Source organism: Colletotrichum destructivum, chromosome 1, assembly GCF_034447905.1.
Source record: "Colletotrichum destructivum chromosome 1, complete sequence".
Lineage (NCBI taxonomy): Eukaryota > Fungi > Ascomycota > Sordariomycetes > Glomerellales > Glomerellaceae > Colletotrichum > Colletotrichum destructivum.
Window position 1 is genome coordinate 1,495,440 of NC_085896.1, and position 25,177 is coordinate 1,520,616.

Genomic DNA, 25,177 nt, shown 5'->3' on the forward strand with positions numbered 1-25,177 from the left:
GGGTTTAGCCAGGACGCTCGCGGCGCAGGGCCTGGTGTAATCGGGATCTCCCGCCCAGCTTTAGTGGAGTCGCTCAGGTCCCCGAGTGGGCGTTATCACCTGGCTTTTAAAAGGGGGGGGGGGGCGGGGGGGGGTGTTTGCACAGTCGGGATGTTGGTCAGCAAGCAGTTAGATACAAGGTGCTATATTAAGGCATTATTTGAGAAGGCTGTCTCGTTCGGACTGCTGACTAGAGGCGTGGGAGACCTCTCCTGCTTAAAGCACTCTTAACTCTTAACGGGAAAAATCCTTACTGTCCCTCGTTATTCAAACTTCACCCAGGTACCTTACCCACCTACATGAGGTAATGATGCATTTAGAGCATGTTGAGAGCTAAGATCCTTCAGAACCGGGAGGGGTCAAAGTGTACGAGTGTTCTACCAAAGCCACCGGGCCTAAGTCTACCAGAACTGAGTGTAGCAGCAATATTCTGATATCGTGATCGTTGTGCGAAATTGTGTCACGCATCACAAAGGGTAGTCCAGCTTCATAAGTAGGCTAAGACGGAAGAAACCCATCAGAGGCCATAAGCTATCCGCGTCCCTCCCGGGATGCCGAGTGCACCAACCCCACTATTGGCTCTGTGCAATCCGGCCAATGGACATCGGTTCCACCACCAAATCTCCACTAAAAAGTTCTGCGCTCGACAACGCAAGAACATTTTTCGTTATCTCAGGCGCAGCGAGAGAATCCATCTCCATCTGACGCCCGCCTCACACCAGCGACACTGACTTGCCGCCTCTTTCCTCAACCCCTTTTTGCTGTAAGAGTCGAACCAATCGGAAAAGAAGTCAAGCAGTCAGTATGGCGAAGAAGCGCAAAGCATCCGCGCAAAAAGCGCACACCGGCCCCAAGGAGCTTGACCCCGCCGACGCCCGTCTCGGTCCCATCACCACCTACGAAGATGTTGCCGATTCGGAAGAGGAGTACTTCTTGAATCGGGACAAGATCATGTTCGACGAGGGCCCCAAGTCCAAGAGGAGAAAGAGGGCCGAGGAGGAGGAAAAGTTCCTGGACAACTCGGAAGAGGAGATCCTCGACCTCGACGACGGCGACGATTCCGACGAAGAAGACACCAGGAAAGCGCCCAGCAAGAAATCCAAGAAGGCCAAGGCTGGAGCCGAGTCCGACGAGGAGGGCGAGGGGGAAGGAGACGAAGCTGACCCGACCTGGTGGGGTTCTTCCAAGAAGGAGTACTACGATGCCGACCAGATCGAGACCGAGGCCGATGCCCTCGAGGAAGAGGCCGAGGCCAAGCGCCTGCAGCAGAAGAAGCTGGCCAAGATGTCAGAGGAGGATTTCTTGTTCGACGAGGGCGAATGGCTGGCCACGAAGCCTGACGATGCGGAAGACCAGGACGTCGTCACCGAGGTCCTCAAGGATGTCGAGGTTACGGACGACATGGGCCCGGAGGAGCGCGTCAAGATTCTTCAGAGCAGATACCCCGAGTTTGAGCATCTCGTCAACGAGTTCCAGGAGCTGCAGCCGCAGCTGTCCGTCCTGCAGAAGGACGCCCACGGCAAGTCGAGCCAGTCACTAGAGGCAGTAAAGTACTGGATCCTCGGTTGCTACGTCGCCGCCCTCGCCAGCTACTTCGCCATTCTCACATCCCCAGCACGGGACGATTCATCAACCCAAAAGACTCTGGACCCCGCCGAACTGCGCGATCACGAAGTCATGGAGACGTTGCTGGAGTGTCGTGAGGCGTGGCAACAGGTCAAGAGCGCGAAGCCGTTCCTCCCTGACGATTCCATGGATGTCTCGTCTGCCGAGGAGGAGATTAGTGCCGTGGACGACGTCGACGAGGCCGCGTTCGCCGCAGCCAAGGCAGAGCTCAAGAAGCAGAGGAAGCTGGACAAGGCCGCCAAGGCGAAGAACAAGCAGGCACAGAAGCAGGCACAAGCAGTCGAAGAGTCCCTCGCGGATCTCGACGACCTGCTCAAGCAGTCCAAGAAGAGCAGCAGCTCGAAGAAGGCCGCCGCCAAGGCCGCCGAAGACGGCGACAACTCCGACTTTGGCGAAGAGGAGGCCCTCGACGCCCGGGCGGCTGCCGAAAAGGCAGCCCGCAAGAAGAGTCTGCGTTTCTACACCTCGCAGATCGTCCAGAAGGCCAACAAGCGCGCCGACGCGGGTCGCGACGCCGGCGGCGACGTGGACATCCCGTACCGCGAGCGCCTGAGGGACCGCCAGGCGCGTCTCAACCGCGAGGCCGAACGACGCGGTCAAAAATTCGGTGCCGACCTCGGCGACGACTCCGGCAGCGAGGGCGACGACTCCAGGACCGCGGCGGGCGTGCGCGAGGAGGGCGACGACGAGTACTACGACATGGTGTCGGCATCTTCCAAGAAAAAGAAGGCAGAGAAGGAGGCGCTGTATGACGCGCTCGCGGCGGCCAGCAAGGCGGACCGCATCGTCCCGCAGGAGGTTGTCGGCGAAGACGGCAAGCGCAAGATCACGTACGCTATCGAGAAGAACAAGGGTCTGACACCAAAGCGCAAGAAGGAGGTGCGCAACCCGCGCGTCAAGAAGAGGATGAAGTACGAGGAGAAGCAGAAGAAGTTGAGGAGCATGAAGGCCGTCTGGAAAGGCGGCGAACCCCAGGGCGGATACGGGGGTGAGATGTCTGGTATCACGACGAATATTGTTAGAGCGAGGAAATTGTAGAGCTGGGCCGCTATTGGGTTCCTCAAATAATGCAATGGGAATACAAAAGGTCCTCTCATCTCGTGGTTTCTCTTTGCCTTTGTGTTCTCTTCGTAACCTCATTATTGATTTCAGGACTAATGTGTCGTTTGTTTGTGTTGTGACTTGTCTCGCATTGCTCCTACCAAGGCAGATAGAGACAGGTGCTCCCATGTAATACCTTAGGTGCCTGCAGGTGGTACCTGAGCAAGGTATCTATCTATCAGTACAGAGTACGAGTACCGGAGCTCGAGACACTTGGCCCCACCAAATTCCATTTGGCCAGAACAGCTCCCTTCAGCTGACATTACCACCCTCCTTGTGAACCTCAACCACAGAACAAGCGCGATACCAGCGCAAGTGGTCCCACGACCTGTCGATAACTCCCAGACGAGAGCGGCTACGAATGAACCCGAATGTCCCCGATAAACCACCGATAACCCTCAATTGACGGAACCCCATCCCCCACCCCCGGAAACCTGCACCTTTCTACCATGGCGACACCCGACATCTCGACCCTCACCTCCTCCGCCCAGATCTTCTCCTCAAACTACACTCTACCGCAGATCCGCGCCATCCACCGATCCCTCCATGTCGAAATCGACGAGAAGGCGAGCCGCCTGCGCACTCAGGTTGGCAACTCGTACCGCGACCTCCTCGGCACTGCCGACACCATCGTCCAGATGCGCAAGGACAACGACGCCGTTCAGGGCGTCCTGGGAGGTATGGGCGGCCGTTGCGGGCGCGGCGTCGTCGGGTCCAAGGTATCTGGTCTGAGCGGGTTCGAAGACGCCGTCAGGGAGCGCACCGGCGGAGACGTCGGCATCGTCGCGAGGGCCAGGCTGCTCGAGACCTGCGCGCTCGTCGTCGGCCGTATGCTCAAGGGCTCCGGTGCCGGGATCCAGGATTTGAGCAAAGGAGATAGGGTCGTCCTCGCTGGCAAGGTGCTGGTGCTGAGCCGGCTTTTGGTGAAGAGCCTGGGAGAGGAGGAGAGGCTGGACGGGGACGTCGGCCACGCTGTCGAGGCCACGAAGAAGAGCTTGGTTGGCTTGAAGAAGAGGCTGTTGCGATACATTGATGGCTTGTTGGAGCGTACAGGAGATACCATCAAGCAGGAGGATGTCCTCAAGGCGTTGTGTGCCTATAGCTTGGCCACCAGCTGCGGCGCCTTCGACGTCGTCACCCACTTCTTGGGTGTAAGAGGCGCCGCCATGGCGCTTGCTTTCGAAGTCGAAGACAAGGAGCGGCATAGGAGCACGGGAGACGTTCTCAAGAGTCTGACGCTGTACACAAGGACGCTGTTGGATGTTCAGGCCCTCGTACCTTTCAAGCTAGCTGACGCGCTGTCGAACCTCAAGAAGAGCCCCTTGCTAGCGGACACGGCACTCAAGAAGCTCGAGGGCCTACGTCTCGACGTCTACGAGCGATGGTGCGGGGAGGAGATCCAGTTCTTCACACCCTTCATCCGGCACGATGACCTCGACGGCCCGCGGGCGAGGGACATGCTCTTCAGCTGGGCCGAGAAGGCCAGCGAGGTGCACATCGACGGCCTCAAGAAGACAATGGAGCGCATGGTGGAATTCAAGGCCATCACCGAGCTGCGGACGAGCGTACTCCAGCTGTGGATCCGCGAGGGCGGCAAAGCCCGCGGTTTCGACCCCTCCGAGATGCTCGACGAGCTGCGCGGCGCCATCAACGGTCACATGCTGAACCTCGTTGAGACCAAAGTCAACAAGCTGCACCTCATCGGGTCCGAGGTTTCGGCGACGCTGGACTCGTGGCAGGACGGCGTGACGGATCAGCCTGTCGAACTCTGGAACGTTCGCAGCTTCGATATCGACCTCATCAATGGAGCGGATCACTTCCTGCAGGAGCTCGTAGCCAGGTTACACGGCCGGAATGACTCGGTCTCCAAGGCGGTGAACGGGTTTCAGTCGTGGCGGCACATCATCGACGAGGTGGGCGACGTGGTGGAGCACCTGAAGAGGCAGCGTTGGGACAACGATATTGACGAGATTGAGGACGAAGAGACGATTGAAGAGAGACAGCAACTGCTCAGCAAAGACGACCCTAGAACGCTGCACGAGAAGCTCGACTCGACACTGGTCAAGGCTTTCAAGGACCTGGACGAGAAGCTCACGAGCCTGTGGACGTCTAGATCGGACGCGCAGAACAGCGGCAAGGTTGCCATGTACCTCCTCCGCATCCTGCGAGACGTACGCCAGGGCCTGCCGAAGCTCGACAGCGTCAAGAGCTTCGGGCTGGGGATAGTGCCGTCTCTGCAGGGGCAGCTCGCCGTTGCTGTGTCGGCGCAGCCGCTGGAGACCTTTGTAAGCAAGGGACTCACCCAGAGGACTGTCATAGGCCGTCTGCTGTGGGAGGGCAGCCCCGAGCTGCCCACACAGCCTTCGCCCAGAGTGTTTCGGTTCCTGCGTGATGTGTCGACGGAGATGAGCGACGCTGGAATGGATTTATGGAGCGCGGTCGCTGTCGGCGTCATTAAGCAACATCTCAGGAAGCAACTGGCCGAGAAGTGGCTCGAGGCTCTAGAGGCACATCTTGAGGAAAAGACGAGTGGCGATGCATCAGTATCTGAAGACAAGCAGGTTGCGCTCGTTGAGGAAACGCCCGGGGATAAGGAAGAGGAGTCTTCTGGCGAGGAGAAAAAGCAGGAAGAGGGCTCTGATGCTAGGAAGGAGGAGGATGCGTCCGGCGAGCAGCTAGAAAGCGGAGAAGGGGGGTCAGAAGAGAAGGCGAAGGAAGAGGAAACGCCCGAGGCGCCCGAACCACCGACAAAAGTGGACGATGACCTTGCACAACAGCGTCGGGACCTTCTGATCCAGTGGCTATTTGACGTCTCTCTGCTACGATGCTATCTCGACCCTCAGGCGGACAGCGAAAGCAATGAGCTCAAGGGCTTGGAGGACAGGGTCTACGACAGCACAGGCCTGGACAGCAACGACGCGCGGCAGAGCATTGCCAAGTCGTCGCAGGACTACCACAAGAGGACAAACCTGCTTTTCGGCCTGCTGTGATGATTTGTAGTTAGATACCCGAAAAGCCGACCGGCCACTTGCGCAAAACCTTCGTCTTTTATTGTGCAGAAGCAGAAGAGACTCGGATGGAAAAATACAAAAGGCCCTGGTCTATTCTTTTCTCCATACACATGTTCCTTGCTTGTACCGTATGCAAATCTGACTAGAATCATCACGATCCGGACATATCCGAGTAGCCCGTTCTCTTGCCCCTTCACAGCTTGTGCCTCTTCTCCCCGCTCGCAATCTTGCGGAACTCCTCCTGCGGCACGCCCTTCATGAACCTCTCCAGCCCCGCAAACACCTCGAGCGAGTTCTGTCGGTCCATGATCTCGATCTCGGGCCGCCGGATGAGCGCCTTGATGCCCGTCAGGCTCTCCCCGATCAGGTGCTCGCCCAGCCTCTCGTCGACCTCGCGCAGCAGCAGCTCACGGAAGCGCGCGTCCCCGCCCTCGGCGGTGTCGAAGATGCGGTTGACGAACCCGGCGTGCAGCAGCTCGGCGGCGGGGATGCGCCGGCTCATGATGAGCGCCTCGTTGGCTTTGCCGACGCCGAGGCGCTGGACGAGGGCGCGCGAGGCGCCGCCCTCGGCGACGAGGCCGAGCGACGAGAAAGGCGTCAGGAGGAAGGCCGACGGCGCGGCGTAGATGAAATCGGCGAAGGAGATGAGGGCCGCCGAGAGGCCCACGACGGGCCCGTTGAGCCCGACGACGAGGATCTTGGGGTGCGAGTAGAAGGCCTGCGTGGTGTTGAGGTTGAATGCGACGAAGGACTGAAGCCAGTGCTTATGGGCATCCGGGGAGGCGCCCGGCGAGGCGCGGGCGATTGATACGTCAGCTCCGCTGTGGTTTGTCAGTGCGTGATGCTGGAAGGGGATGAAAAGAAATGTCCGAATCGGGTTTCCCGTGACTTAGGGGGTTACGACGAGGCGTTACTGCTTTACAACACCTCCCCCCACCCCCCCTCTCTTTCATCATGAACTTATAAGAGATCGTTAAGTGTCGAACAGCGTTCGGGCCGAGATGGCATGTGTCCAATGGACGACAAAATTGGGGGGAAAAGTGTAGCACTCACGCGGAAAAGTAGCGCCCCTTGGCCGTCAGGACGGTAACAAAGACCTCGTCGTGGGTGGCGATCTCGCGCAGCTTCTGGGCGAGGTCGTAGTACTGCGGCTGGGAGAGGGCGTTGAGCTTGCGTTCGTTGTCGATGGTGAGCAGCGCGACGCGGCCGCGGTACTCGAGGGAGATGACTGAGTCCTCAGGGCCGGCCATGTTTGTCGGATGTGAGTGTCTTTTGTCTCGTCTGTGCAGGGTAATATGTAGATGTAGATCTCTCTCTGTGGCTCTCCGGGACTACGAAAGTATTTTTGCGTTATAATGACCCGGTCCCGGCTGAAAGTAATCTAGCTTGGATGTTCACTCAGTTGACCAGTTTCTTAGAGATCAACTCCCGGGTATCCCACCTTAGTACCCAAGCTCCGGCGGCACCTCGTTTATTAAACGCAAGGAGACCAGGGGAGGTCAACCCCGGACCCCACACAACTGCACCGAGATGCCTCGGCAGGACGGGGTGGCATTGCGGGGGAGCCACCCAGCGCATGGTCGCCGTAGCTGTGAGCTTATTAAGGAAGATAAAATAGGCCGCAAAGGACTTCACAACGACGTCGGTTCAGCATTGTCATCATACTTTTTCTGTTACGAAAGGAAGAATTTTGAACTCCATATCCTATGTGGACCAACGTATGCGAATATACGCTCCTCTACTGAGTAAACAGTGCGTAGGTATCATCATCAGTGTCGACTGTCGACACGCATCGTCTCGGAGATGCTTCAACTAATGCCCCTGCCGCCCACATTCGACAGAGGCGAGAGGGGCGAGGGGCGTGTGTCATGCTTTCTCCCCAGCACCGCAAATAATAACCGGCCAGCAAGACCTCCCCCTTATATTTGTAGTGGCATCTGCCCGTCGCCTCAGGTCTATTTGACCCTGACACTCTCCCTCCGCACCCTCTCCGGCGTTTTGAACAGCTCGTAATCGCCAAAATCACCACCCTAACGGCGTTTCGGTGCGACTGATCGGAGCTTGGGGAAGTTGAGCGGAAGCGCGAGCTTGGCGACGTGCGCGGGCCTGCCCTTCTCCTTGGTGGCGACCTGCTTCACCTTTGCGCCGATCTCGTAGAAATAGTTGTTTATGTCCTTCTGGTCGAGCCGCAGGTCCTCGCGCAACTGGGACGTGTCGACCTCGAAGTTGTCGATGATGCACGCGATCGCGCAGCAGTGCGTCACAAGCAGGTCGAGGTGGAACTTGCGCATCTCGCCGCCGTCCGAGAACTTGCGGCGGATCTGCTCGATGACGACCTGCGGCGCCGGCGACATGCGCTCCTTGAGCTTGTCGCGCGGCGGCACGCGCTTCGTGCCGCGCTGCTTGCCCGGCGCCGCCATGATGTAGAAGGTGAAAAGGAAGTAAAAGTAACGCAGCAGCCGCATCTTGGCGACACTGCCCGAGTCGGCCACCTTCTTGACCCGCGAGGCCACGTGCCGCGAGTAGCACAAGATTTCCTCGCCGTTCTTTGCCGGATCGATCCAGTCTTTGACAGGCACCGCCGCGAGGATCTCGCGGCCGATAAACTCGTCGGGATCGTAGACATCCTGAATGACTTCGGCCTCGAGGTTGGGCCTGGGCACGGGCTTGGCCTCGTCGACGGCCGCCTGCAGCTGATCGCGCGAGGCCATTGTCGCCGTGACGCCCCCGATTTCCCGCAGAATGGCCTTGGATGCGGTGTCGAGCTTTTTCGGTGCGCTGTCTCTGGTCTTGTTGGGGTCGATGGCGTTGAGGGCGACGGACTCGATGGCTTTTTTCGCCTTCTTCGTACCAAACGTCTGGCCGAGATCCTTTTTGAGGTCGTAGTAGCTCTGCACAACGTTAGCGATTGTTCTTAAATATGCCCGAAAGGGAACGTACCTGGTTGTCGGCCGGTGCTCTCATGGCCCCCTCCGGCGCATGCTTCGCTCTAGCCACACCACGAACCACCATCTTCTTCGCCTCCACCACCTGGAGCGTGCCCGTCTTGGGGTCAAAGATGCCCACGTAGTGCTTCAAAGCCTGCTGGCTGTCGCTGATGCCATCTTCTCTCGCCGTGTAGTCCATCGTCTGGTGGCTGGATGAGTGCAGGACAAGATCCTGCGAAACCGCGGGGGCTTTCTGCCGCCGTTTGCTGGACAAAGCATCTTGCTTGACGTACGGTTTGAATGGGACGCTATTGGGTAGCCGGACTCCGGGTGCAGAGGCTGCAGAGTCGTTAGCATTATCACCTCTCGCCTCTCACCGCACCGCGGGGACTCGGGCGCAGGAAGACGTACTTAGGACTGGGGGGCAGAGTTGGGGTCTCAGGACCGACGAGACGGAGACTGTTGAGGGCTCAGTAGCCAACTTCTTCTTAGACTTGGACGAGCCGTCGAGGTCGCGCTTTCTCTTCCGTCCGTTTGCGTCCGCCATGGTTACTGCTACAAGTGGTATGACTGATCGGTGGTGATCGGCCTGGTGGGATGGCTTCCAAGTCCTCTAGAAATATTTTCTGTAAGGGTCTGGAGGCCAGAAAAAATGTCGGCGCACCGGCGTTTACCCGTACGCCTGTTCTCCGTAATAGGCAGGCGGTGTGCTTGGAAGCAGAAACAGCGGAAGGTTGCTTGGACCTTTCTAGCTGTCTAACAAACGTCACAATTCCCCCAGCCAGAATCGCGCTTAATTGACCAATGTTGTCGAAGCTTTGGCAGCTTGGTAGGCATTTGATCGTAGGAATTGATAACAAACGACTTCAATTGACGAAGCTGGTAACTGAACTTACGTCCGCCATTGCTCTCGTTGACCTAAACATTTGGCGACTTCACACGTACGCACAATATTGTCACTCGATGGAACATTGTTATTTTGGTTCACTTTTTGATTTTTTGAGGAAGCAAATATCTGCCTTTCAATTGTCGTGCACGTCTTGATCCCGGTTCCTAATCCGCGTTGCGTCAAGACACATCATGCTTCCTGCGGCTGATCCATAAACACCGCGTTCCTCATCGTAGCGTCATCTCGACCGATCGTGTTGTCAGGTCCATCTTCGTTGAATCCTCATCAAGGTCTGCAGCATAGGTGCGCGCCCAATCATTCCGTCATGACCCCAAGTCTCATAGTTCCAATCCGTAGTGTGAATGTAGACGTCTCGTGCGTGCCGAGACAGACTGAGTCGCTGGTGACGTATGCTGGCTGTCGCATCCAGAAAGTGCTCGTCGAATGATGGTTCGTTTGTAGTGGTATCATCTCAAAAGATGGTCATGGCCGAGGGGAGGGGTGGCGAGTTGTTTATTTGCTGCGAAAACCTGTCAGACAACCCAACGAATTCCAAGGTTCGACAGAGGAGTACTTACGAGCGAGCCCTCATCTTTCTTCTCTTGCGCTTGAGACGGCGAACGCGCTTCTTTCTCCACTTGGCTCTCATCGTGAACGACGAACCTGGGAAGCTTGGTTAGCTCTTCGAGTCGCATGCGCAATTGCTGCCGCCAGCAGCGAGCTCCCAAATCCTTGCCGGTATTGAGGCTCTCGACGCGGCGATGGCCGTGGCTGAATGTGGGGCGCTGAACTTACTTGTCCTTTGAGATGAGAGGTGTTGGTGATGAACTTCCTCTCCAATTGCCAGCCGACCGCCGAAGTTTTAGTGGTTGAGCTCTGTAGGGCAGAAAACCCTTTTGCGTCACGTGTGTTAATTTTCGCGGGGCTGTCGCAGCTTCCACGCAGTTCGATTTTAGTGTGACCTCACTGCCCCACCCCAAGACCCCTCGCTTCGGTGAAGTGTTCCAGGGCAGCTACTGAGCTCAGGCACTCGCCGGCCCCTGCACCCTCTTCTGCAGACAAGAAGGCACTCAGTATGAAGTAGATGGGTACCTAGGTACCTGGTCAACTTAGATACGTACCGTATTTGCCGTTCGGGCCAGCTATGCTCCACTCCGGGGCCGGTAAAGGGATTGTGATCGGAGCCTACTGCCGTGTCTGCCGGATGAGGGCTGTCGCATCAAATAGAGGTTGCTCTCAAGCCGTTTGGAACTTGGCTAGCATGATGGTTAGTATTATTTTGGGTCTTTTTCCGATTCCCAGTACCAAATTTGGCAATCTTTCGACTCACACCACGTCGGCTACGATGTTCTGAGTTAACATCATTAAATCCGGCGTGCGAGTGAACCTAGACGTATTGTTGCTCGCCTGCTCAAACTGCCTTCTCGCTCCATGCTCATCTTTGTCGCATTAACTCTTCTCATGATCCCGTGTATTCGTTTCGGTTATTGATTCTGCTTCCTAGAACTCCGCCATACTCCAACAGGCATTCGATCAACACTCTACGGGCCATTACTATTTTGCCTGGCATATTGAGAAGAGAACGTTGTTGAAACCGTTTGTTTTGCCGTTGTGTTCTCGGTCATAATCCGCAATCGCTGAAGCATTTTGGTATAAGTAAATAAGAGAGAGATAAAGTATGGGCCAGGCCCCAAGACGTGTTCGAGATCATCCACCATATGAGACAGTGTCCTGCTTCTTTGCTGTTACCAAATCATGAGGATCAGAACCAGTCTCACCGTTTTGCTTCCACCATGTCAGAAACACTATTCATTCCCCTTTCCATTCTCTGGCCTTCTCCTATCATTTTCCAGTCTTAAGGCACTAGTCGATTCCAGGTTTGATATGATTGGAGTTGCAAGACTCTGATGGTCAAGGACCCAGGATTACCTGCCGCACGAGCTATCATACCTCACCCAGCGTGAGCAAAGCGTCCCTCGGGCCATGAGGCGGGAAAGATAGGGGACGCAACACCGGATAGGTCTGGTCTTCTTCCACCAATAAAGGCTCAAGCAACCCCATAACCTGCTCCGCCAGCTTTGCATCACGTGCGGCCAATTTTTCCAGGTCCGCCAAGGCTGATTCTCTCTCCTCTTTGGTCAGCGGCCGGTCTCGCTCTATCCTTACAGCTTCAGCCACCGTGCCCTGCAACTTTCCATCTCGGCCCCTTTCATCCGCAAAAGCAACCATGTTGCCCCTTCTTACGACCAGAATCCTGTCGACGTAGTTCACTCCGTCTATCCACTCTGCTACACTCATGAGCCCCCTGTAAGAATCGTCATGGACCTTGACCGGCGTGAGCCGGATAGGTAAACCCCCACTCCCTGCCTCCGGCAACCTTTCGTAGAAGCGATGCAGGATGCCCAGCCTGCTCAGCGCTGCGGGCACAGCCATGATGACGACCTCGACGCGGTAGCCGGCCTTGCCAAACATGCCCGCCAACTCACGGAAGTCGTCCGGGTGGCGGCACGCGCTCTCGAGGAGGACATCGAGCTTGCGGGCAATGGCCTCGGCTGCGGCCATGGCGAGCCACTTGCGCGCGTCGGGGCCCGTGGCGGGAGATGCGTGAGCAGGGTTGTCAGAGTCGAGAAGGGCAAGATAGGACGGGTGATGGGCCTTGTAGACGTCGGCGATGAGGTGCACAGGGGGTTGGCAGCGAGCCATGGCGCCGAGGACGGCTGGCGCGGTGCGCGTTTTGCCAGCGCCGGTCTGACCGACTATAAGCACGGCGAGGGGCCGGGACCGGGTCGGGTGTGGTGTGAGGGACGGTGGGAGGTCGGTGGGGAGAATCTTTGTGGTAAAGATCTCCCTGGACTCGGTGTCCGGAAGGATGTAGCAGGACAGGTCCGGCGGGGGCGGCATAATGAGAGGATGTGACGGGAGCGTAATCGGATTGGGATCAAATCGGTGAACCTGGTGATGTCTCAACTGTCTAGTTCGACCAATTTCCTGTCGGCGGTTGAGACAACGTCGAGTCGATACGTATACTGAAAGTGGCAGGTGGTTGATGATGATGAGACGAACCCCGGTTCCCTTAGCACCACGCCCCGCCCTCGTCAACTCCACCAAATGACCTCACTGACCCAATCACATGGTTAGCGCCCAACAACGGAACTTAACTTTGACTTCATGATGGGAGCTGACTGATTACAAGATATGGAGCACGAGAAGAGATATGCGTTAAGATTATGTAACATGGTGGATTGGACATTTCGGCCCTTTTGCCGGATTCCGTGTATCCTCAAATGCTCTTTGCCGGTGCGGTGCTGTACTCCGATTGGTACACTGGGGCCGGATCCGCGACCGCGGTTGACCCCGGCCATGGCCCGGGCGCCGGTTCCTGTAGATCCCGTTACCGGACCTCCCTTGCCTTTTTTGGACGAAGAAGAAGAAGAAGAAGAACAAAGTCGCCTCATGACAAAGAGAACTTACCCAAAAACAGTTTGACCAATCGCGTTGTTCAATAATGTTTAATGGACAACATAGTAATGCGTCAAAGTAAGCTTTGAATCTAAGCTAGTCTGATCTTCTGTCCCTCCCTTTTGATATCCTTATGCTACTAGCAAGGCTCATGTGAGCCTATTCTATGATGAAAGTCTTGTACTCTCCACGATGGCATGTATTGCGACACAGATGTTTGTCTTCCTTTCGCATTCCATTTTTCGCTGACTCGGTTTCAAGGATATGTGTCCTCGGAACCACTGTAGAATCAAAAACAGCTCTGAACATGGGTAAAGAGGCAAGAACATTGACAGCACAATAGATCAATTTTGTAGCTGGTCAGGCACTAGTGGTACAGAACCGGCCTCAATTTGCTTTTGCTCAGGCAGACTCGGACTCTATATGAAATCAACCGCACCAGCTCCTCCAACTAGCTCATTTCTTCCAAAACCCCAAACCATCGCAGCTCACAAGATAGTACAGCATTAGACCACAAAAATATGTCTTTGGATCCAGTTCGTTTGCCCATCCTGCCGCAATGTCCTATCAACGGACAAAGTTGACAACAGATACGAGGCATGCCCACTCTCCTACTCCATGCCTGTGCCAGACAACTTCGAAGAGGAGCATGCCGCCCTCATCTACAACGAGAAGCTTCCGCTGTCACCAAAGGATGCTGCGGCGGCAGGGTACGTCTGCAAACACGCCGGCTGTGCATTCAATTCGAGGACCGAGTTCTCCGACGGACACCACCCGGATTTCGGGACTGTCGTAAAATGTCCAGGCTGCGATAGCATATTCTCGACGGCGGGCCTCCCAATCGCACCCGAAACCCTGGAAGGCGTACGGAGCCTGTTGGCTCGTCCGGAATTTAAGATGGTGCCAACCCTGGGCCCCTCGTTTTGGGAAACGTACACATGCACCCAACGCACCAGGGTGTGCTTGTGGCGAAAGGAGGTTGGTTTGGCTGTCGAGAATCGGCTCCGGGCTATTAGGCACTGCCTGGAACAAACTGCACACCCCCGGGCTCTTCGTTTGGGAAACCCACCGCCTCAAATCGTTCGCGCGTGTTCCGATCTTCGGAACAAAAGGGGAGGGAGGCAGAGGTAGCGTGTAGTTGAGGTATGTATGCACCTTAATACGGTAATTGACAACCCCGCACTCTCCGTGACTCCCACTACAGTCATCCATCTCAATACACTCTCTGATTCGCCCTAATTCGTCTCTTGGATCTGCACGCCTTGAGCGACAAAGAACACAGCAACATGATTGACAATGGCTCCAAGCACTTTTGCTTGAGCGGCGATATCCCCATTGGTGGGGCCAAGCACCTGGCATATTGTCGATTGGGACCAGAGACGGGTCGTCTCGGTAACCATGGACGGGGAGCAAGACGACGATAGTCTTGCCATTGAACATTTCAGCCGCCATAGCAGCCAACTGTCTCCCGACATTTACAGAATCCATGTATCACATACTGGCGAAATCATCTCCACGTATACTGATTCGAAAAATGATCAGACATGCTGCGTCCACTATCTTTCCCTTCACGAAGCTTTTCTCCCAGAAGGAATTCAGACAGTGCGACGGAACGAACTCGAGGAACTCGAAAGGCTTGGACCTGACGTGGACCTTGTCGCTTACCCCCCCATGTTTGAAGGGATCTACCAAAAAGGTGAAACCTGGGTGCCGATGTTGGATTATCTCGTCCGGTGACGAAGCTGACCCTTGGGCAGGCCGTTTTCAAATACTACTTCTTTTGGCAGTATGCCCAAATGTTCTGGAAGGAGATGAACTTGTGGATGCGTCTTCCACGCCACCCAAACATCGTTCCGTTTGACCGATTTGTCGTTGACGAGATTAAGGGTTGCGTGGTCGGATTCACTAGCAGCTACGTACCTGGCGGCAATCTAGAGGAGAACAGGCCGCGCGTTTTCAGACTGAAGTGGCTACGGCAGCTTATAGATGTCGTAGACGATCTGAACCTCGAACACGGCATCGCACACCAGGACATCGCCCCACGAAATCTCCTGGTTGACGAGTCGACAGACTTTGTAATGCTCTTTGACTTCAACTTTGCGGCCCGCATCAACCATACTTCTTCACCTGGGGAGGGTGAGAGTTACCTCGAGGACCGGAACGATATCAAGGGCGTCATCTTTACTGCTTACGAGATCTTCACACAAGACGGTAGCCTCCGGAGTATGCCTCACGAAGATCAGAACCTCGACAGCCTCGGAGGAGATTGGGTGAAGCATTCGGATGTGAAGCTAGACCATCCAGTTGCAGCATATAAGCTTATGTTGCAAGAATGGCAGGAGCGAAGGGCCGCAGACCTCCGTCCTGTCAATCCCCGCGATGTTCCAAAGGCCATCGACTGGCTGTCCAGGCCCAAGCCACCGCAGGAGACCATTTCTCTGAAAAATACACAAGGGCTGCTGTCCCAAATCACATTCGAAAAGTGGTACGAGAGGCGGCAAGATGTGTTGGACAGGGGTGATAAGGTCCTAAACTGGGAACGGTTGCCGCAGAGAATTTTAGACAACGGCACTCGGGTACTTTCTAGCGGTGAAGTAATCAACTGTTAGAGGTCGTAAACCCTATCGCGCCTTGAGTAGCATGCTGGCTTGCAGGTAGGCCAGCCGACTTGCTCATTAATCAGGGACAGAATCGGATACGGTAGGAGCGTCCTTATAATTCACAAGGTGGAGTTTGGAAGCCGAGGAACCTCTTCCATACATCATCGTACTAGCATGTGCCCCTTTGCGAGCTGACGCAGATCGTTGGTTCTCTGCGCTAAGGAGACCTTGGAAACAAATAGAGAGCGGTGTCACGCTCAGGACCATCCATTTACGTTTTGTGGAAGCTTTCACAACGGTCGCCCTGGGAAGGTCAGCCCCTTCCACCTCCCAATGTAAAACTTGGATCCAGTGACAGTATGGCAGGATCACGGAAGAATGCGGCATCGGTACGACGCCGCTAGGCTTCCAAAAGTAAATACTATGTAACGTTTGTTCCTCCACTGCTAGCTCTTACTCACACCAGAACAAACAGACCAAGAGCGTTCACGTAATACACAAGACAACCAGCAACTTTTTCGTTCCTCGACAGCCTCAAATCGATAGGGTCGCCCGACATGTAGACAACCGCCGACTTCTCTGCCCGGGTGTCGCCTCTGTCTCCGCGGCCACACCGCCGAACCAAGCCCGCGAAGTTGCCGACGGCTATTACTGAGCCATGGTCGACGATACTGAAACACCAAGACGGCCTTCAACTCCTTGGGAGAAGATCCCCAAGACCTCGGCCAGGCGGCGCTCCCCGTCTCGTGAGCGCCGGCGACGCTGATGAAGCACAAGTGTTTCCTCGAGATCTTCGAGGGTGACACACATTTGCCTGATCAAAGAACTCTTGGTCTTATGCGAGCCCCTCCCTTTCCGGGAGCCGGCAAGACAGATATGCACTGAGCACGACGACCTCGACAGTGCGTCTGGGGCAACGTCGTGTCGTTCATCTGTCCAAACAGCAACGGCTACAAGGGCAAAGCCGCCGTACAGGGCTCGCAGGCCCGCATGGAGGAGAAGTGCGGGCCAAGCAAGATGGGCGGGTTATGTCCAGGCTTCCAATGGACACAGGGAGTGGACTGCAGGCTAGGCGGCGAAGTGTGATCATTTCTGCACCGCAGACTTCAATGTTGGATCATGGGGAGTTGAGGTGTAAGCTGCGGCGCCTTGTGATTTCCAGAACCAACGTAACGACGTCATTCTTGGCCAATATACCGCTTCCTTGAGGTAAACACATTGGTAGAATATTCAGTCGTCACAATAAGCATGATTTACATAGATCACAGCCCTCAATTGAATTCCAGCCATACTATGATATAGTTGTGTACAATGTCATACATGCGATGTTATCGCAATCGCAATGCGACTCCTTCTCTAACAAAACGACCTCTAACGCAACTGTCCCACGCTCATTGATAGTCGCTGTGGCCGGTCGGTCGCACTCCGTTCACTTCTCCAGGTTCTTTCTCTGAGCTGCCCTTGGACTTCTCCGAACCCCCTGAGGTCACGTTTTGCGTCGAGTTATCAGATTCTCCGTTCTCGTCAAACTTGACGACCTCGATGTTGGTCGTCACGTTCCCCTTGGTCGCGCGGCTGTACGGACACACCTCCTTGGCCTTGTCGACCACCTTCTGCAACTCGTCGTTGCTCAAGCCCTTGACGCGGACCTTCATGTCCACGCGCAGGCCCATATCCAGCCCCTTCATGTCGCCGACGAGGTGGACCGTCGTCTCGACGACCGAGTCCTCAGATTTCTTGGGCATCTGGATCTTCATGCTCGCCGCCGAGGCGTTCATGGCGCTTTGGAAACACGCGCCGTATCCTGCGGCGAAGAGCTCTTCCGGGTTCGTCTTGCCCTTGTCGCCGGGCCCGCCGAGCGCCTTGGCCATGGTGAGGTCCACGACGAGGTCGTCGCCCTGGACGTGTCCCGTGCGCGCGCCGATGACCTTTGCGGACGCACTGTAGAGGACGGGCGCGGTGTCAGTGTTGATGAGACGCTTCTGTATGGTGATGCGAGCTGGCTTTGGCGCAGCTCTTGAAAGCACCTGAGGTACGCGCTGTGCGAGTCTAATCGTACGGAGTGAGGACGCCATGATGGTGAGTGATTCTTTTGGTAACTTTTGGGATGCACAAATCAAATTAGGTGATTGTAGTTGTGGTGATTTGGAAATGTGATTGGAAGTAAAAGCACACAAGTAAACAATACAAACGCTGTTGAGACTTATAACCGGAGAAGGGAGCTAAGTAGGTTGGTAGTTATGGATCGCCCACGAATGTACCGGTCACAGTGACGTAAAGCATCTCAGCCCCTTGAGCTATGGTTCTGCAGCTGAGTCAGCCATGTATTTACAGCCAAGATTTCCAACACAAGAATTGGAAGGTTTGATTTCGATTTGTTCCGAAATGGTTGCTCTTGTTTGAAAGAAACGTCCAAGCGATCTGGATGGGCGCCGAGTTGAAAATGGGGAAGCCGAAAGGTGATGATGATGTCTGCAGGGACCCAGAGTGAAGTACTGCTGGCCCCCCTCGATAGTATCAGGAGCTCTCCAGGAAATAACAACATGGCTTCCAAAGAAGATGAAAAAAACTGCCTGGTTATCAAGTTCACTTAATGAATCCGTGGAGCATTCTCATCCCGTTTCTTCCCAGCCTATGACTTCAACAATCTACTCGCAGCTTGGGTGGGAAGACTTACACGACGAACTGGAGGCGAAATGTATGTATGGTATTTGAATCAGTAGCTCTAGCAAAATATTCGAAAAAATGACAGCGACATGAGAAATTTGGGTGACGGAAGACTTGCAGTTTGCTAATGATTGATGGACTACTGCGTATGGAAACCATGTTGATTGCGACGCCAATTTATCATGGTCTGCTTCTAGAGTGAGTGATGTTATTGGGAACGAAAATGTGCCAAAAAGCGCCAAAACAAACGTCGACCTTCGAATACCCATATTTGTGGTCTCATGGAATTAAACACCACCTTCAGTTAGAAGCACACTCACTCACCTCCACTCATCTTGTTACTCCTCTCGTCAACCCCTTCCTTCTCCAAATCCTTCCTTCGAACTCCATCACCACAGCCTTCACCCCCAATAATCCTCGGCAGACACCACCCCCTGGCATCTCTCTCGGTCACTCTCTCCCCAAACACCACAATCCCGCCCTCCTCCTCCCGTTGCTCCATGACCCTCCCCGCGAGCGCCAGCGCCCCGTCCTCGCCGAGCAACACCCCGACCGCTCTCCCCATGGGAACCCAATCCCCCGCGTCCTCCCCCGTAATGATCCTCCTCGCCGAACCCGGCCTGCGGATCAGGCACACCCGCCCGAGCCGCCTGCACCGCCCGCACGGTGCCGACGGCGTCACCCTGGTGAACGTGCACGGCGTGCCCGCGAGTGTGCAGTGAAGGCACTTGCCCGGTGTGTAGTCGCGGAAGTAGACTGGGGGCAGTCTGGCCCGGGCTGCGGCGAGCTCGGCATCGGTTCTTGGGAGGGCGGGGAGACCGTCGATGTATCGCAGCTTCGACGGCTGGGCTAGCGGCCTGGCCCTGGGACGCGGAGGTGAAAATTGAATGGGCTTTGGATGCAAGGCTTTGAAAGGGGGGTCATGATGGAGGATGGAGAGGTCTTTGGGTTCACTTACCAGAGGAGACCTCGCGGGGTTGGTGTCCGGCTCAGAGAGAGTCTCATTGGTGTTTTTGTTATCTTGAGAATTCGTCTGGCTGGCGACATACAGGAAGGCGGAGCGGCCACCGAATTTTTGAGCTACAGGCGCGTCGCCGGTCCCGAGAGCGTTCGAGGTCGACATCTCAAGACTACGTACCACTAGTGACTATGTCTTAAAAGTTGGCGATGCCAAGATAAACATGCTGCATCGTCAAGGCGCTTTCTCCCGAGGCGATCGGAAGCTATGTATACTTGGGACACCGAAATAAGCCAAATACTGACATTCTCACTCGGACAAACGCATCGCAGTTCGCGGAACACTATCCATTATTGACAAACTCCTTCATACGCGCAACTCCTTTCACGGGAATGCTTCGCAAAGGTACGACCATGTAATGAAAACACCACAGGACCATTGTTCTAACATGTCTTTGATCTGGGGGTCCGATGTCTTGAGGCTTGGCAACATAATACAGTCCCATCTTCCATCCCATACACCGCTACCTGTCTTGCAACCCGATAGCTCAAGATTCAATATAAAAAACCCAACACCAGAATGTTTTGCGTCATCCCACGTTTCTTCATGCCTACGCGTTCTCTCTGTAGACCACAATGGCTTTGTTGTCCATTCTGCACAGGAGACGACGCCGTCCTCGAGCCGCGCAAGACACAAGCATGTACTGCAAAAAAAAAAAAAAAAAAAACGGTGGATGGGGATAGCTAGATGGCCAACGCCAAGTAGATTTCAGACCAAGGCATCTGCCTCTGTGGTACATGTCGATAATTGAATGATTTCTCAGTATTGACTCAACTAAAGCAAAGCGAAACCCCTGCGTTTCCGCCAGGAATACCGCAAAGGGTATTATTGCCCAACACTCGTTCATTCGTGTCCAAGCCATGATGGACATGATCTCCATCGCCATACTCACATGGCCATCCCGGTGCAATGAAAAGAAGACAATGAAGGCCAAGCTGCAATGCCGGTTCAAGGTCCTGTGATAGCCCTTCCTCGCACTTGTGCGGGCTCCCCAAAAACAGCGAATTCGCGCAGCCACACGGCGACTAGTAGATTCCGGGCCTCGATTCCCTGACGCCAATAAGAGCGGGAAGGCATAAATGAAAGATAAAACACGCGAAGCCCTAAACATGCCGGTTGCCATTTCCCCAACGCCGATGAATGAAAAGTGATGATGAGTATCTCATGCTGTACCCCCCGACTCAGGTCGTCAAGAAAACAATTCTTCGAATGGCCAAGGCATCCGAAGTCTGAAACAAAACGCAAGTGATCGTAGCCGTGGGGCTTTGTTGTGTTGATTTTTCCATTCCGTAAAACGAGAGCCAAACTCTCTTTTGAGCAAACTTTTTCCAGGTTCACGAGGCGTACGACGGCACGCTACGGGGCGTCACGTCGCCGCTACGCTTGCGCGCTGGAAGCTGCGCAACCTGCTGCGATCTAGATGCCTCAGCAATCATGGCCATCTTTTTGCGGACAGTCGATAGACGAGCGGTTATCATCTGGATCACTACATGAATGTTAGCATCGGCAGATCAATGCCTCAAAAGGTTTCGCGCGAGACTTACTTCGATTGACAACCTGTTGATCATCGCTGGTCAGATCGCTCGAGATCTCTTCGCGCGAAAGGTCTTTGCCTGAGCTCGAGTAACGCCTCTTGACCGTGTCCTCATCGTTGTCCAAGACAGCCTCAAGCATGCGAATGGCTGTGACGTAGTAGGTAACGCAACCCTCAAGGTTCTCGTTTGTGATTTCGTCAATGGCCGCCGTTCGGCTCATCTCCAAGGCTCGATCGTACATCAGCTTCTCGGCACTGATGCCTGGAGTAAGATAAACCTCCTTGGCGCCTGGTGTTGCCAAGTTGGCCGACTCGCCACAGTGGTTACTCGGGTGACTGGGGTGGTCAATCGAAAGCTTCTTCTGGGCAGCGATGAGCTTCAAGCGGACGACCTCGGTCTTCTCCAACACTTCATTGAAGCGACTTCGTACCCACTGCACGGTCGAGTTGATCCGTTGAGCGAGGCCTTCTTTGGATACTTCGGCCGCGGATGCTCCTGTTGCGTCGCCGCGCGTTTTCTGTGTCCACCACAGACTTGCGACATCCATGGCCCTAGCTAGCAAAGTCAATGCTTTGACGTAAAGAACCAAAGCCTCCTCCGAAAGAGAAACTTGGGCATCGGGGGTGAGATCGTCCTCGTCTCCAGTGATTTGATCGGCAGGCATGCCGCCAAGTCCGTGCTCCATTGATGGCGAGAGAGGGAATAGTTGCTTGTATTTGACTTCGGCAAAGCCATAGACACAGTCACTCCGGTGCGCAAAATCCTGAATGAGCTTGACGGCTCGCGCGTCTTCATCGGCGGGAGCGCTTTCCTTGCCGTCACCAATGAGCCCGACGGGGGCTGACGGCGTCGGGTAGGCAGGGAACGGGCTGTAGAGAGGCGGAGAAGCCCCCTTTGCACCTAGCACATGCTGTGGGACTTTGAACCCGAACAGACGCACGCTGGCATCGGAGATAGCCTTTGCGATAAACCCCTGGGTGGTCGGACTTGCAGAGAAATTCTTGCTATCGTACGAATCGCGACGTTCGTGGCCGGAACGTCCCTTGCCCTGGGCAATCTGGACTGCGTTGGAGGGTTGCACACGCCCGGCCCCCGTTGTGGAATTAGGGGGACCTTGTTGTGTTGCTCGACGGATCATCTGACCGGTCTTGGGCGATAAAGAGGTAAGGCGGGGGTTGGCTGCCATTTCGTCGGCAAAAGCGTTCACCTCTACATGTTTCTTCTCGACGACGACGTAATCTCGCTCGAATGCGACGTCTTGAGCAGCCTTTTCTTGCTCTGTGACGCTCCGCTCCGTGACGGCACGGAGCTTGTTTCTCGGCGAGTTATCGTTGAGGTACGAAGTCGGTGGTGAAGCAGAGGCTCGTGCAGAGGGTCGGTTGAGAGACGCGTTGGAGAGTCTGTGAGGCCGGCTGGGCGCCGAAGTTGAGGGCTCAGGCAACGGGGGACGTCGAATTCCGAGTCCCTCTCCATTGTCTGGTCCTGGCGAGTGCCCTGCACGTGCTGTAGCGTCAGCGGCAGTCTGTTGAGTTCGACCTTCAATCGGGCTGGGCAGCTGCGGTGATCTCAAAGGTTTCTCCCGAGGCGACTTTGCCGTCTCAACTTGCTCACGAACAGCTTCGTTTTCAGCTTGTCGACGAAGGGACAGCCGGCGAGACAATGATGATGTAGAGTCGGAGCGGCCAAGAGATCGCAAATCGCGGGAGGCCTTGGGTTCCGGCTTGGGAGGAGCATCATCCTCGACCGTGCCGGGGATCAGATCGGTCAAGATTGGGTCATTGAAGAAGTCTTCAAATCTCATGCGCTCAACGGGGTTTCGTGTGAGGAGTTTGCTGATGAGCTTGACCAGCTCTTTACTGACCACAAGCTCCTTCGGATATTTCACCCTATCCTCGGCGGCTTCGATCTTACGCAAAAGCTCAACGTGGTTTCGGGCACGGAAGGGCGGTCGACCAGTAATCATCTCGTACAAAACCGTCCCGACAGACCAGAGGTCGGCCTTGGCGTCGTAACGCTCGTAACGAAGAATCTCGGGTGCCATGTAAAGGGGCGATCCGCAGAGGGTATCAGCGAGAGAGGTTGATGGCAGGACGCGAGCGAAACCAAAGTCGGCAAGCTTCAACATCGGGAGGGAGGCGAGGCCGGCGTTCGGGATCAACGAATCCTGGCTGCCAGTCAAGATCGGACGCGAGTGTGCCTCCCTAAACCTTGGCGAAGGCAAAAGGAGAAGGTTCTGAGGCTTGACGTCTCGGTGTACGTAGTTTTTCTCGCGCAGAAACTTCAAGGCACTTCCAAGCTGCTGGAGAAAATGGCGAGTGACGACCTCGTGAAGACCCGAGTTAGGGGTGACGGGGTACTTCCTCGCCATCTCGTGGGTAGCGGGGTTGGTGCTGAGCTTGTCCCTCTTCTTAATGAACAAGGACAAGTCGCCGAGCTCGCAATACTCCATGACGAGGTTGATGTGTGTGGCCGATTCGACACAGTCGTGCAGGGCGACGATGTGAGGGTGACGAAGGGTCTTGAGGATTTGGATTTCGCCGTACAAATTCTCTCTAAGCTTGTTGTTGAGGCGTCCCATTTCCACGGATTTGATCGCCACAGTTGCCTTAGAACTCTGTCATGATGGATCAGCATTTCGTGAACAACGCAAACGCATAGCGGAGTCACAACAGCTCAAGCAGGCAACAGCAAAACACAGGCCAGGAGCAAGCCGTAATAACAAATGCCTAGCGTGAAGGGAAGTGGCTCTCGAGAGAAGACGTTACGGGTAGGGGAGCTTGCGAACCTTGTGGTAGCCGCTGTAAACCTGGGCAAAGCTGCCCTTGCCGATTTCACCTCCGATGACAAAGTCCCCAATAGAAGCATCGCCTTCGCGTCGCCTCCGTGAGGAGGACGACGTTGGAAGCCGCTCCGCCATGTCTTCCGCCTGTGAGGTTGTCTGGGACAGGTGCGATACCGGTGGCAGTCGAGTCCAGGCCGTGGGCCTATTCTATTCGAAAGACGTCGGCGACCTGCGGTGTCATGTACACGTCCGAGGTCGTGAAAGAGAGGATGATGCAGATGGGTTTGGTTGATGAAAGGAGAAGGAAGAGTTCAGCGCGAAGAAGAAGCAGAGACGAGGCAGGTAGGTAGAGCTTCGGGTAGCAGCCTGAACCCTGGGATTGTTGTTTCGGTAGGCAGAGGGACGGTAAACTAGGTGGCAGGCAGCTATCCGATAGGTCGGAGACGCACAAGCACAGTGTGATGATGCAGAATGGAAGGGCCGTCGTGACGTCCGTGTGCGAGTGTAGAATGGCGGTCTAGTGTGCAGACGACGCGATCGGGAGAGAAGCGAAAGTCGACCGAAGTCAAAGGCAGGCAAGGATGGGTGTATATCGGTTTGTCGAGCTGAGAGCGAGCGGTGGTCGGAGGGGGGGGAGGGTGAGAGGCGCGGAAGGGTCGAGAGAGGTGACTAATACGGGTGGGCGATGAGCGTTGGAAATCAAGCCAAACAGTCGAGGTACCAGCCGTTTGAGGCTCCCGCAGTAGGCATACGGGAGAGTTTGGCAGAGTTGGAGAGAGAATGTACCTTTGCAGGACAAGAGTCAGGCAAGATCCAAGGTCAAGCCAATGACTCGGAGCTCTCGAGACTGTGACGTTTGTACTCTGCAAGTACCCGGGCTGACAGACGATTGTAGGAGAGGCAAACGGCGGTACCAACGGTGTGTGGGATGTAACGTATATACTCGGTATACGCACAGGTCTCGGAGAAGATGATGGCCGGGGGGCAGAGAAGTCGAGGAAGGTCGTGGGTGGTGGGAAAGCAAAGTAGACGGGAGGAGCAAGGAGCTGCAAAAGGGAGAGAAAAATAGAGAGAGAGAGGGAGAGAGAGAGCGAAGTCGAGGTTGGCGACAAAAGGGGAAGAAAGGCAGTTCGGGATGGGGGGATGGGCAAGCGACGTAGAAGAAGGTCGAGGGATGCGCCGAAGGAGAGAATCGAGTGACAGAGAGACAAGACGGGAGTGACGAGGACGGATGGGGCGCAAAGTGGATAAGGGCGATTAGATAGGGAGGTGGTTGCAAGGCCGCCGTGGTCGTGGTGTGCGCGTGGTTGATGCGATAAAGAGTACCTAGCTCATGGTGTGCGGCGCAGCGATAGCGCCAGTTGGCATGGGTGATAGGCGATAAGTGATTGTTCTCTTAGTTCTTTGCTTATGGGGTTTCTGGAGTCGGGCAACCGGGGGTGGCCTGGGCCTGAGCAAGATGATCAACAAGAGGATGTCTTGGATGCGGTCCCAGGGGCGCTTGGTCAAGCTCCTGATACGGG

General features: G+C 55.4%; 11 protein-coding genes across 11 annotated transcripts; 4 read left to right on the forward strand and 7 right to left on the reverse strand.

Annotated features, from left to right (window-relative positions):
- Positions 1–727: 727 nt before the first annotated feature.
- Positions 728–2,752, forward strand: CDEST_00464 (Putative sas10 domain-containing protein). Its single transcript, XM_062916623.1, has one exon. The coding sequence runs from the start codon at positions 844–846 to the stop codon at positions 2,701–2,703; it is 1,860 nt and encodes a 619-aa protein (XP_062772674.1). The 5' UTR covers positions 728–843; the 3' UTR covers positions 2,704–2,752.
- Positions 2,753–3,021: 269 nt separating this feature from the next.
- Positions 3,022–5,968, forward strand: CDEST_00465 (Putative oligomeric Golgi complex subunit 1 protein). The gene has a single exon (XM_062916624.1). The coding sequence runs from the start codon at positions 3,216–3,218 to the stop codon at positions 5,754–5,756; it is 2,541 nt and encodes an 846-aa protein (XP_062772675.1). The 5' UTR covers positions 3,022–3,215; the 3' UTR covers positions 5,757–5,968.
- Positions 5,802–7,262, reverse strand: CDEST_00466 (Putative enoyl-CoA hydratase/isomerase, ClpP/crotonase-like domain superfamily). The gene is made up of 2 exons (XM_062916625.1): positions 6,831–7,262; positions 5,802–6,598 (listed from the first exon to the last, which is right to left on the reverse strand). The coding sequence occupies exons 1-2, from the start codon at positions 7,025–7,027 to the stop codon at positions 5,971–5,973; spliced, it is 825 nt and encodes a 274-aa protein (XP_062772676.1). The 5' UTR covers positions 7,028–7,262; the 3' UTR covers positions 5,802–5,970.
- Positions 7,263–7,449: 187 nt separating this feature from the next.
- On the reverse strand, positions 7,450–9,326 carry CDEST_00467 (Putative RNA polymerase I associated factor, A49). The gene is made up of 3 exons (XM_062916626.1): positions 9,116–9,326; positions 8,718–9,043; positions 7,450–8,668 (listed from the first exon to the last, which is right to left on the reverse strand). Exons 1-3 carry the CDS (start codon positions 9,249–9,251, stop codon positions 7,808–7,810), a joined length of 1,323 nt encoding a protein of 440 aa, XP_062772677.1. The 5' UTR covers positions 9,252–9,326; the 3' UTR covers positions 7,450–7,807.
- Positions 9,327–9,764: 438 nt separating this feature from the next.
- CDEST_00468 (uncharacterized protein) lies at positions 9,765–10,813 on the reverse strand (the record flags this gene model as incomplete). Its single annotated transcript, XM_062916627.1, has 4 exons — positions 9,765–10,113; positions 10,172–10,256; positions 10,389–10,518; positions 10,783–10,813. The coding sequence occupies 4 exons, from the start codon at positions 10,811–10,813 to the stop codon at positions 10,066–10,068; spliced, it is 294 nt and encodes a 97-aa protein (XP_062772678.1). The 3' UTR covers positions 9,765–10,065.
- A 440-nt stretch (positions 10,814–11,253) lies between these two features.
- CDEST_00469 (Putative Zeta toxin domain, P-loop containing nucleoside triphosphate hydrolase) lies at positions 11,254–12,746 on the reverse strand. Its single transcript, XM_062916628.1, has one exon. The coding sequence runs from the start codon at positions 12,492–12,494 to the stop codon at positions 11,538–11,540; it is 957 nt and encodes a 318-aa protein (XP_062772679.1). The 5' UTR covers positions 12,495–12,746; the 3' UTR covers positions 11,254–11,537.
- Positions 12,747–13,670: 924 nt separating this feature from the next.
- On the forward strand, positions 13,671–14,183 carry CDEST_00470 (uncharacterized protein; the record flags this gene model as incomplete). Its single annotated transcript, XM_062916629.1, has 1 exon — positions 13,671–14,183. One exon carries the CDS (start codon positions 13,671–13,673, stop codon positions 14,181–14,183), a length of 513 nt encoding a protein of 170 aa, XP_062772680.1.
- Positions 14,184–14,848: 665 nt separating this feature from the next.
- Positions 14,849–15,661, forward strand: CDEST_00471 (Putative protein kinase; the record flags this gene model as incomplete). The annotated part of the gene is made up of 1 exon (XM_062916630.1): positions 14,849–15,661. The coding sequence occupies one exon, from the start codon at positions 14,849–14,851 to the stop codon at positions 15,659–15,661; it is 813 nt and encodes a 270-aa protein (XP_062772681.1).
- Positions 15,662–16,924: 1,263 nt separating this feature from the next.
- On the reverse strand, positions 16,925–17,874 carry CDEST_00472 (Putative OsmC/Ohr family, K domain-like, alpha/beta, OsmC/Ohr superfamily protein). The gene has a single exon (XM_062916631.1). The coding sequence runs from the start codon at positions 17,725–17,727 to the stop codon at positions 17,044–17,046; it is 684 nt and encodes a 227-aa protein (XP_062772682.1). The 5' UTR covers positions 17,728–17,874; the 3' UTR covers positions 16,925–17,043.
- A 761-nt stretch (positions 17,875–18,635) lies between these two features.
- Positions 18,636–19,442, reverse strand: CDEST_00473 (uncharacterized protein; the record flags this gene model as incomplete). Its single annotated transcript, XM_062916632.1, has 1 exon — positions 18,636–19,442. One exon carries the CDS (start codon positions 19,440–19,442, stop codon positions 18,636–18,638), a length of 807 nt encoding a protein of 268 aa, XP_062772683.1.
- A 1,069-nt stretch (positions 19,443–20,511) lies between these two features.
- Positions 20,512–24,935, reverse strand: CDEST_00474 (Putative serine/threonine-protein kinase Atg1). Its single transcript, XM_062916633.1, has 4 exons — positions 24,441–24,935; positions 23,658–24,323; positions 20,882–23,486; positions 20,512–20,823 (listed from the first exon to the last, which is right to left on the reverse strand). Exons 2-4 carry the CDS (start codon positions 23,787–23,789, stop codon positions 20,672–20,674), a joined length of 2,889 nt encoding a protein of 962 aa, XP_062772684.1. The 5' UTR covers positions 23,790–24,323; positions 24,441–24,935; the 3' UTR covers positions 20,512–20,671.
- Between the last annotated feature and the right edge of the window lie 242 nt (positions 24,936–25,177).

Excerpts from the sequence above, each read along its gene's own strand:
- CDEST_00469 (XM_062916628.1), bottom strand. The coding sequence starts at position 12,494 with ATGCCGCCCCCGCCGGACCTGTCCTGCTACATCCTTCCGGACACCGAG.
- CDEST_00466 (XM_062916625.1), bottom strand. The coding sequence starts at position 7,027 with ATGGCCGGCCCTGAGGACTCAGTCATCTCCCTCGAGTACCGCGGCCGC. Across the intron at positions 6,599-6,830 it reads AAGGGGCGCTACTTTTCCGC|CGGAGCTGACGTATCAATCG; the intron begins GTGAGTGCTACA and ends GACAAACCACAG.
- CDEST_00472 (XM_062916631.1), bottom strand. The coding sequence starts at position 17,727 with ATGGCGTCCTCACTCCGTACGATTAGACTCGCACAGCGCGTACCTCAG.
- CDEST_00467 (XM_062916626.1), bottom strand. The coding sequence starts at position 9,251 with ATGGCGGACGCAAACGGACGGAAGAGAAAGCGCGACCTCGACGGCTCG. Across the intron at positions 9,044-9,115 it reads ACTCTGCCCCCCAGTCCTAA|CCTCTGCACCCGGAGTCCGG; the intron begins GTACGTCTTCCT and ends ACGACTCTGCAG. Across the intron at positions 8,669-8,717 it reads GAGCACCGGCCGACAACCAG|AGCTACTACGACCTCAAAAA; the intron begins GTACGTTCCCTT and ends AACGTTGTGCAG.
- CDEST_00464 (XM_062916623.1), top strand. The coding sequence starts at position 844 with ATGGCGAAGAAGCGCAAAGCATCCGCGCAAAAAGCGCACACCGGCCCC.
- CDEST_00465 (XM_062916624.1), top strand. The coding sequence starts at position 3,216 with ATGGCGACACCCGACATCTCGACCCTCACCTCCTCCGCCCAGATCTTC.
- CDEST_00474 (XM_062916633.1), bottom strand. The coding sequence starts at position 23,789 with ATGGCGGAGCGGCTTCCAACGTCGTCCTCCTCACGGAGGCGACGCGAA. Across the intron at positions 23,487-23,657 it reads TTTACAGCGGCTACCACAAG|AGTTCTAAGGCAACTGTGGC; the intron begins GTTCGCAAGCTC and ends CCATCATGACAG. Across the intron at positions 20,824-20,881 it reads TCAACAGGTTGTCAATCGAA|TGATCCAGATGATAACCGCT; the intron begins GTAAGTCTCGCG and ends ACATTCATGTAG.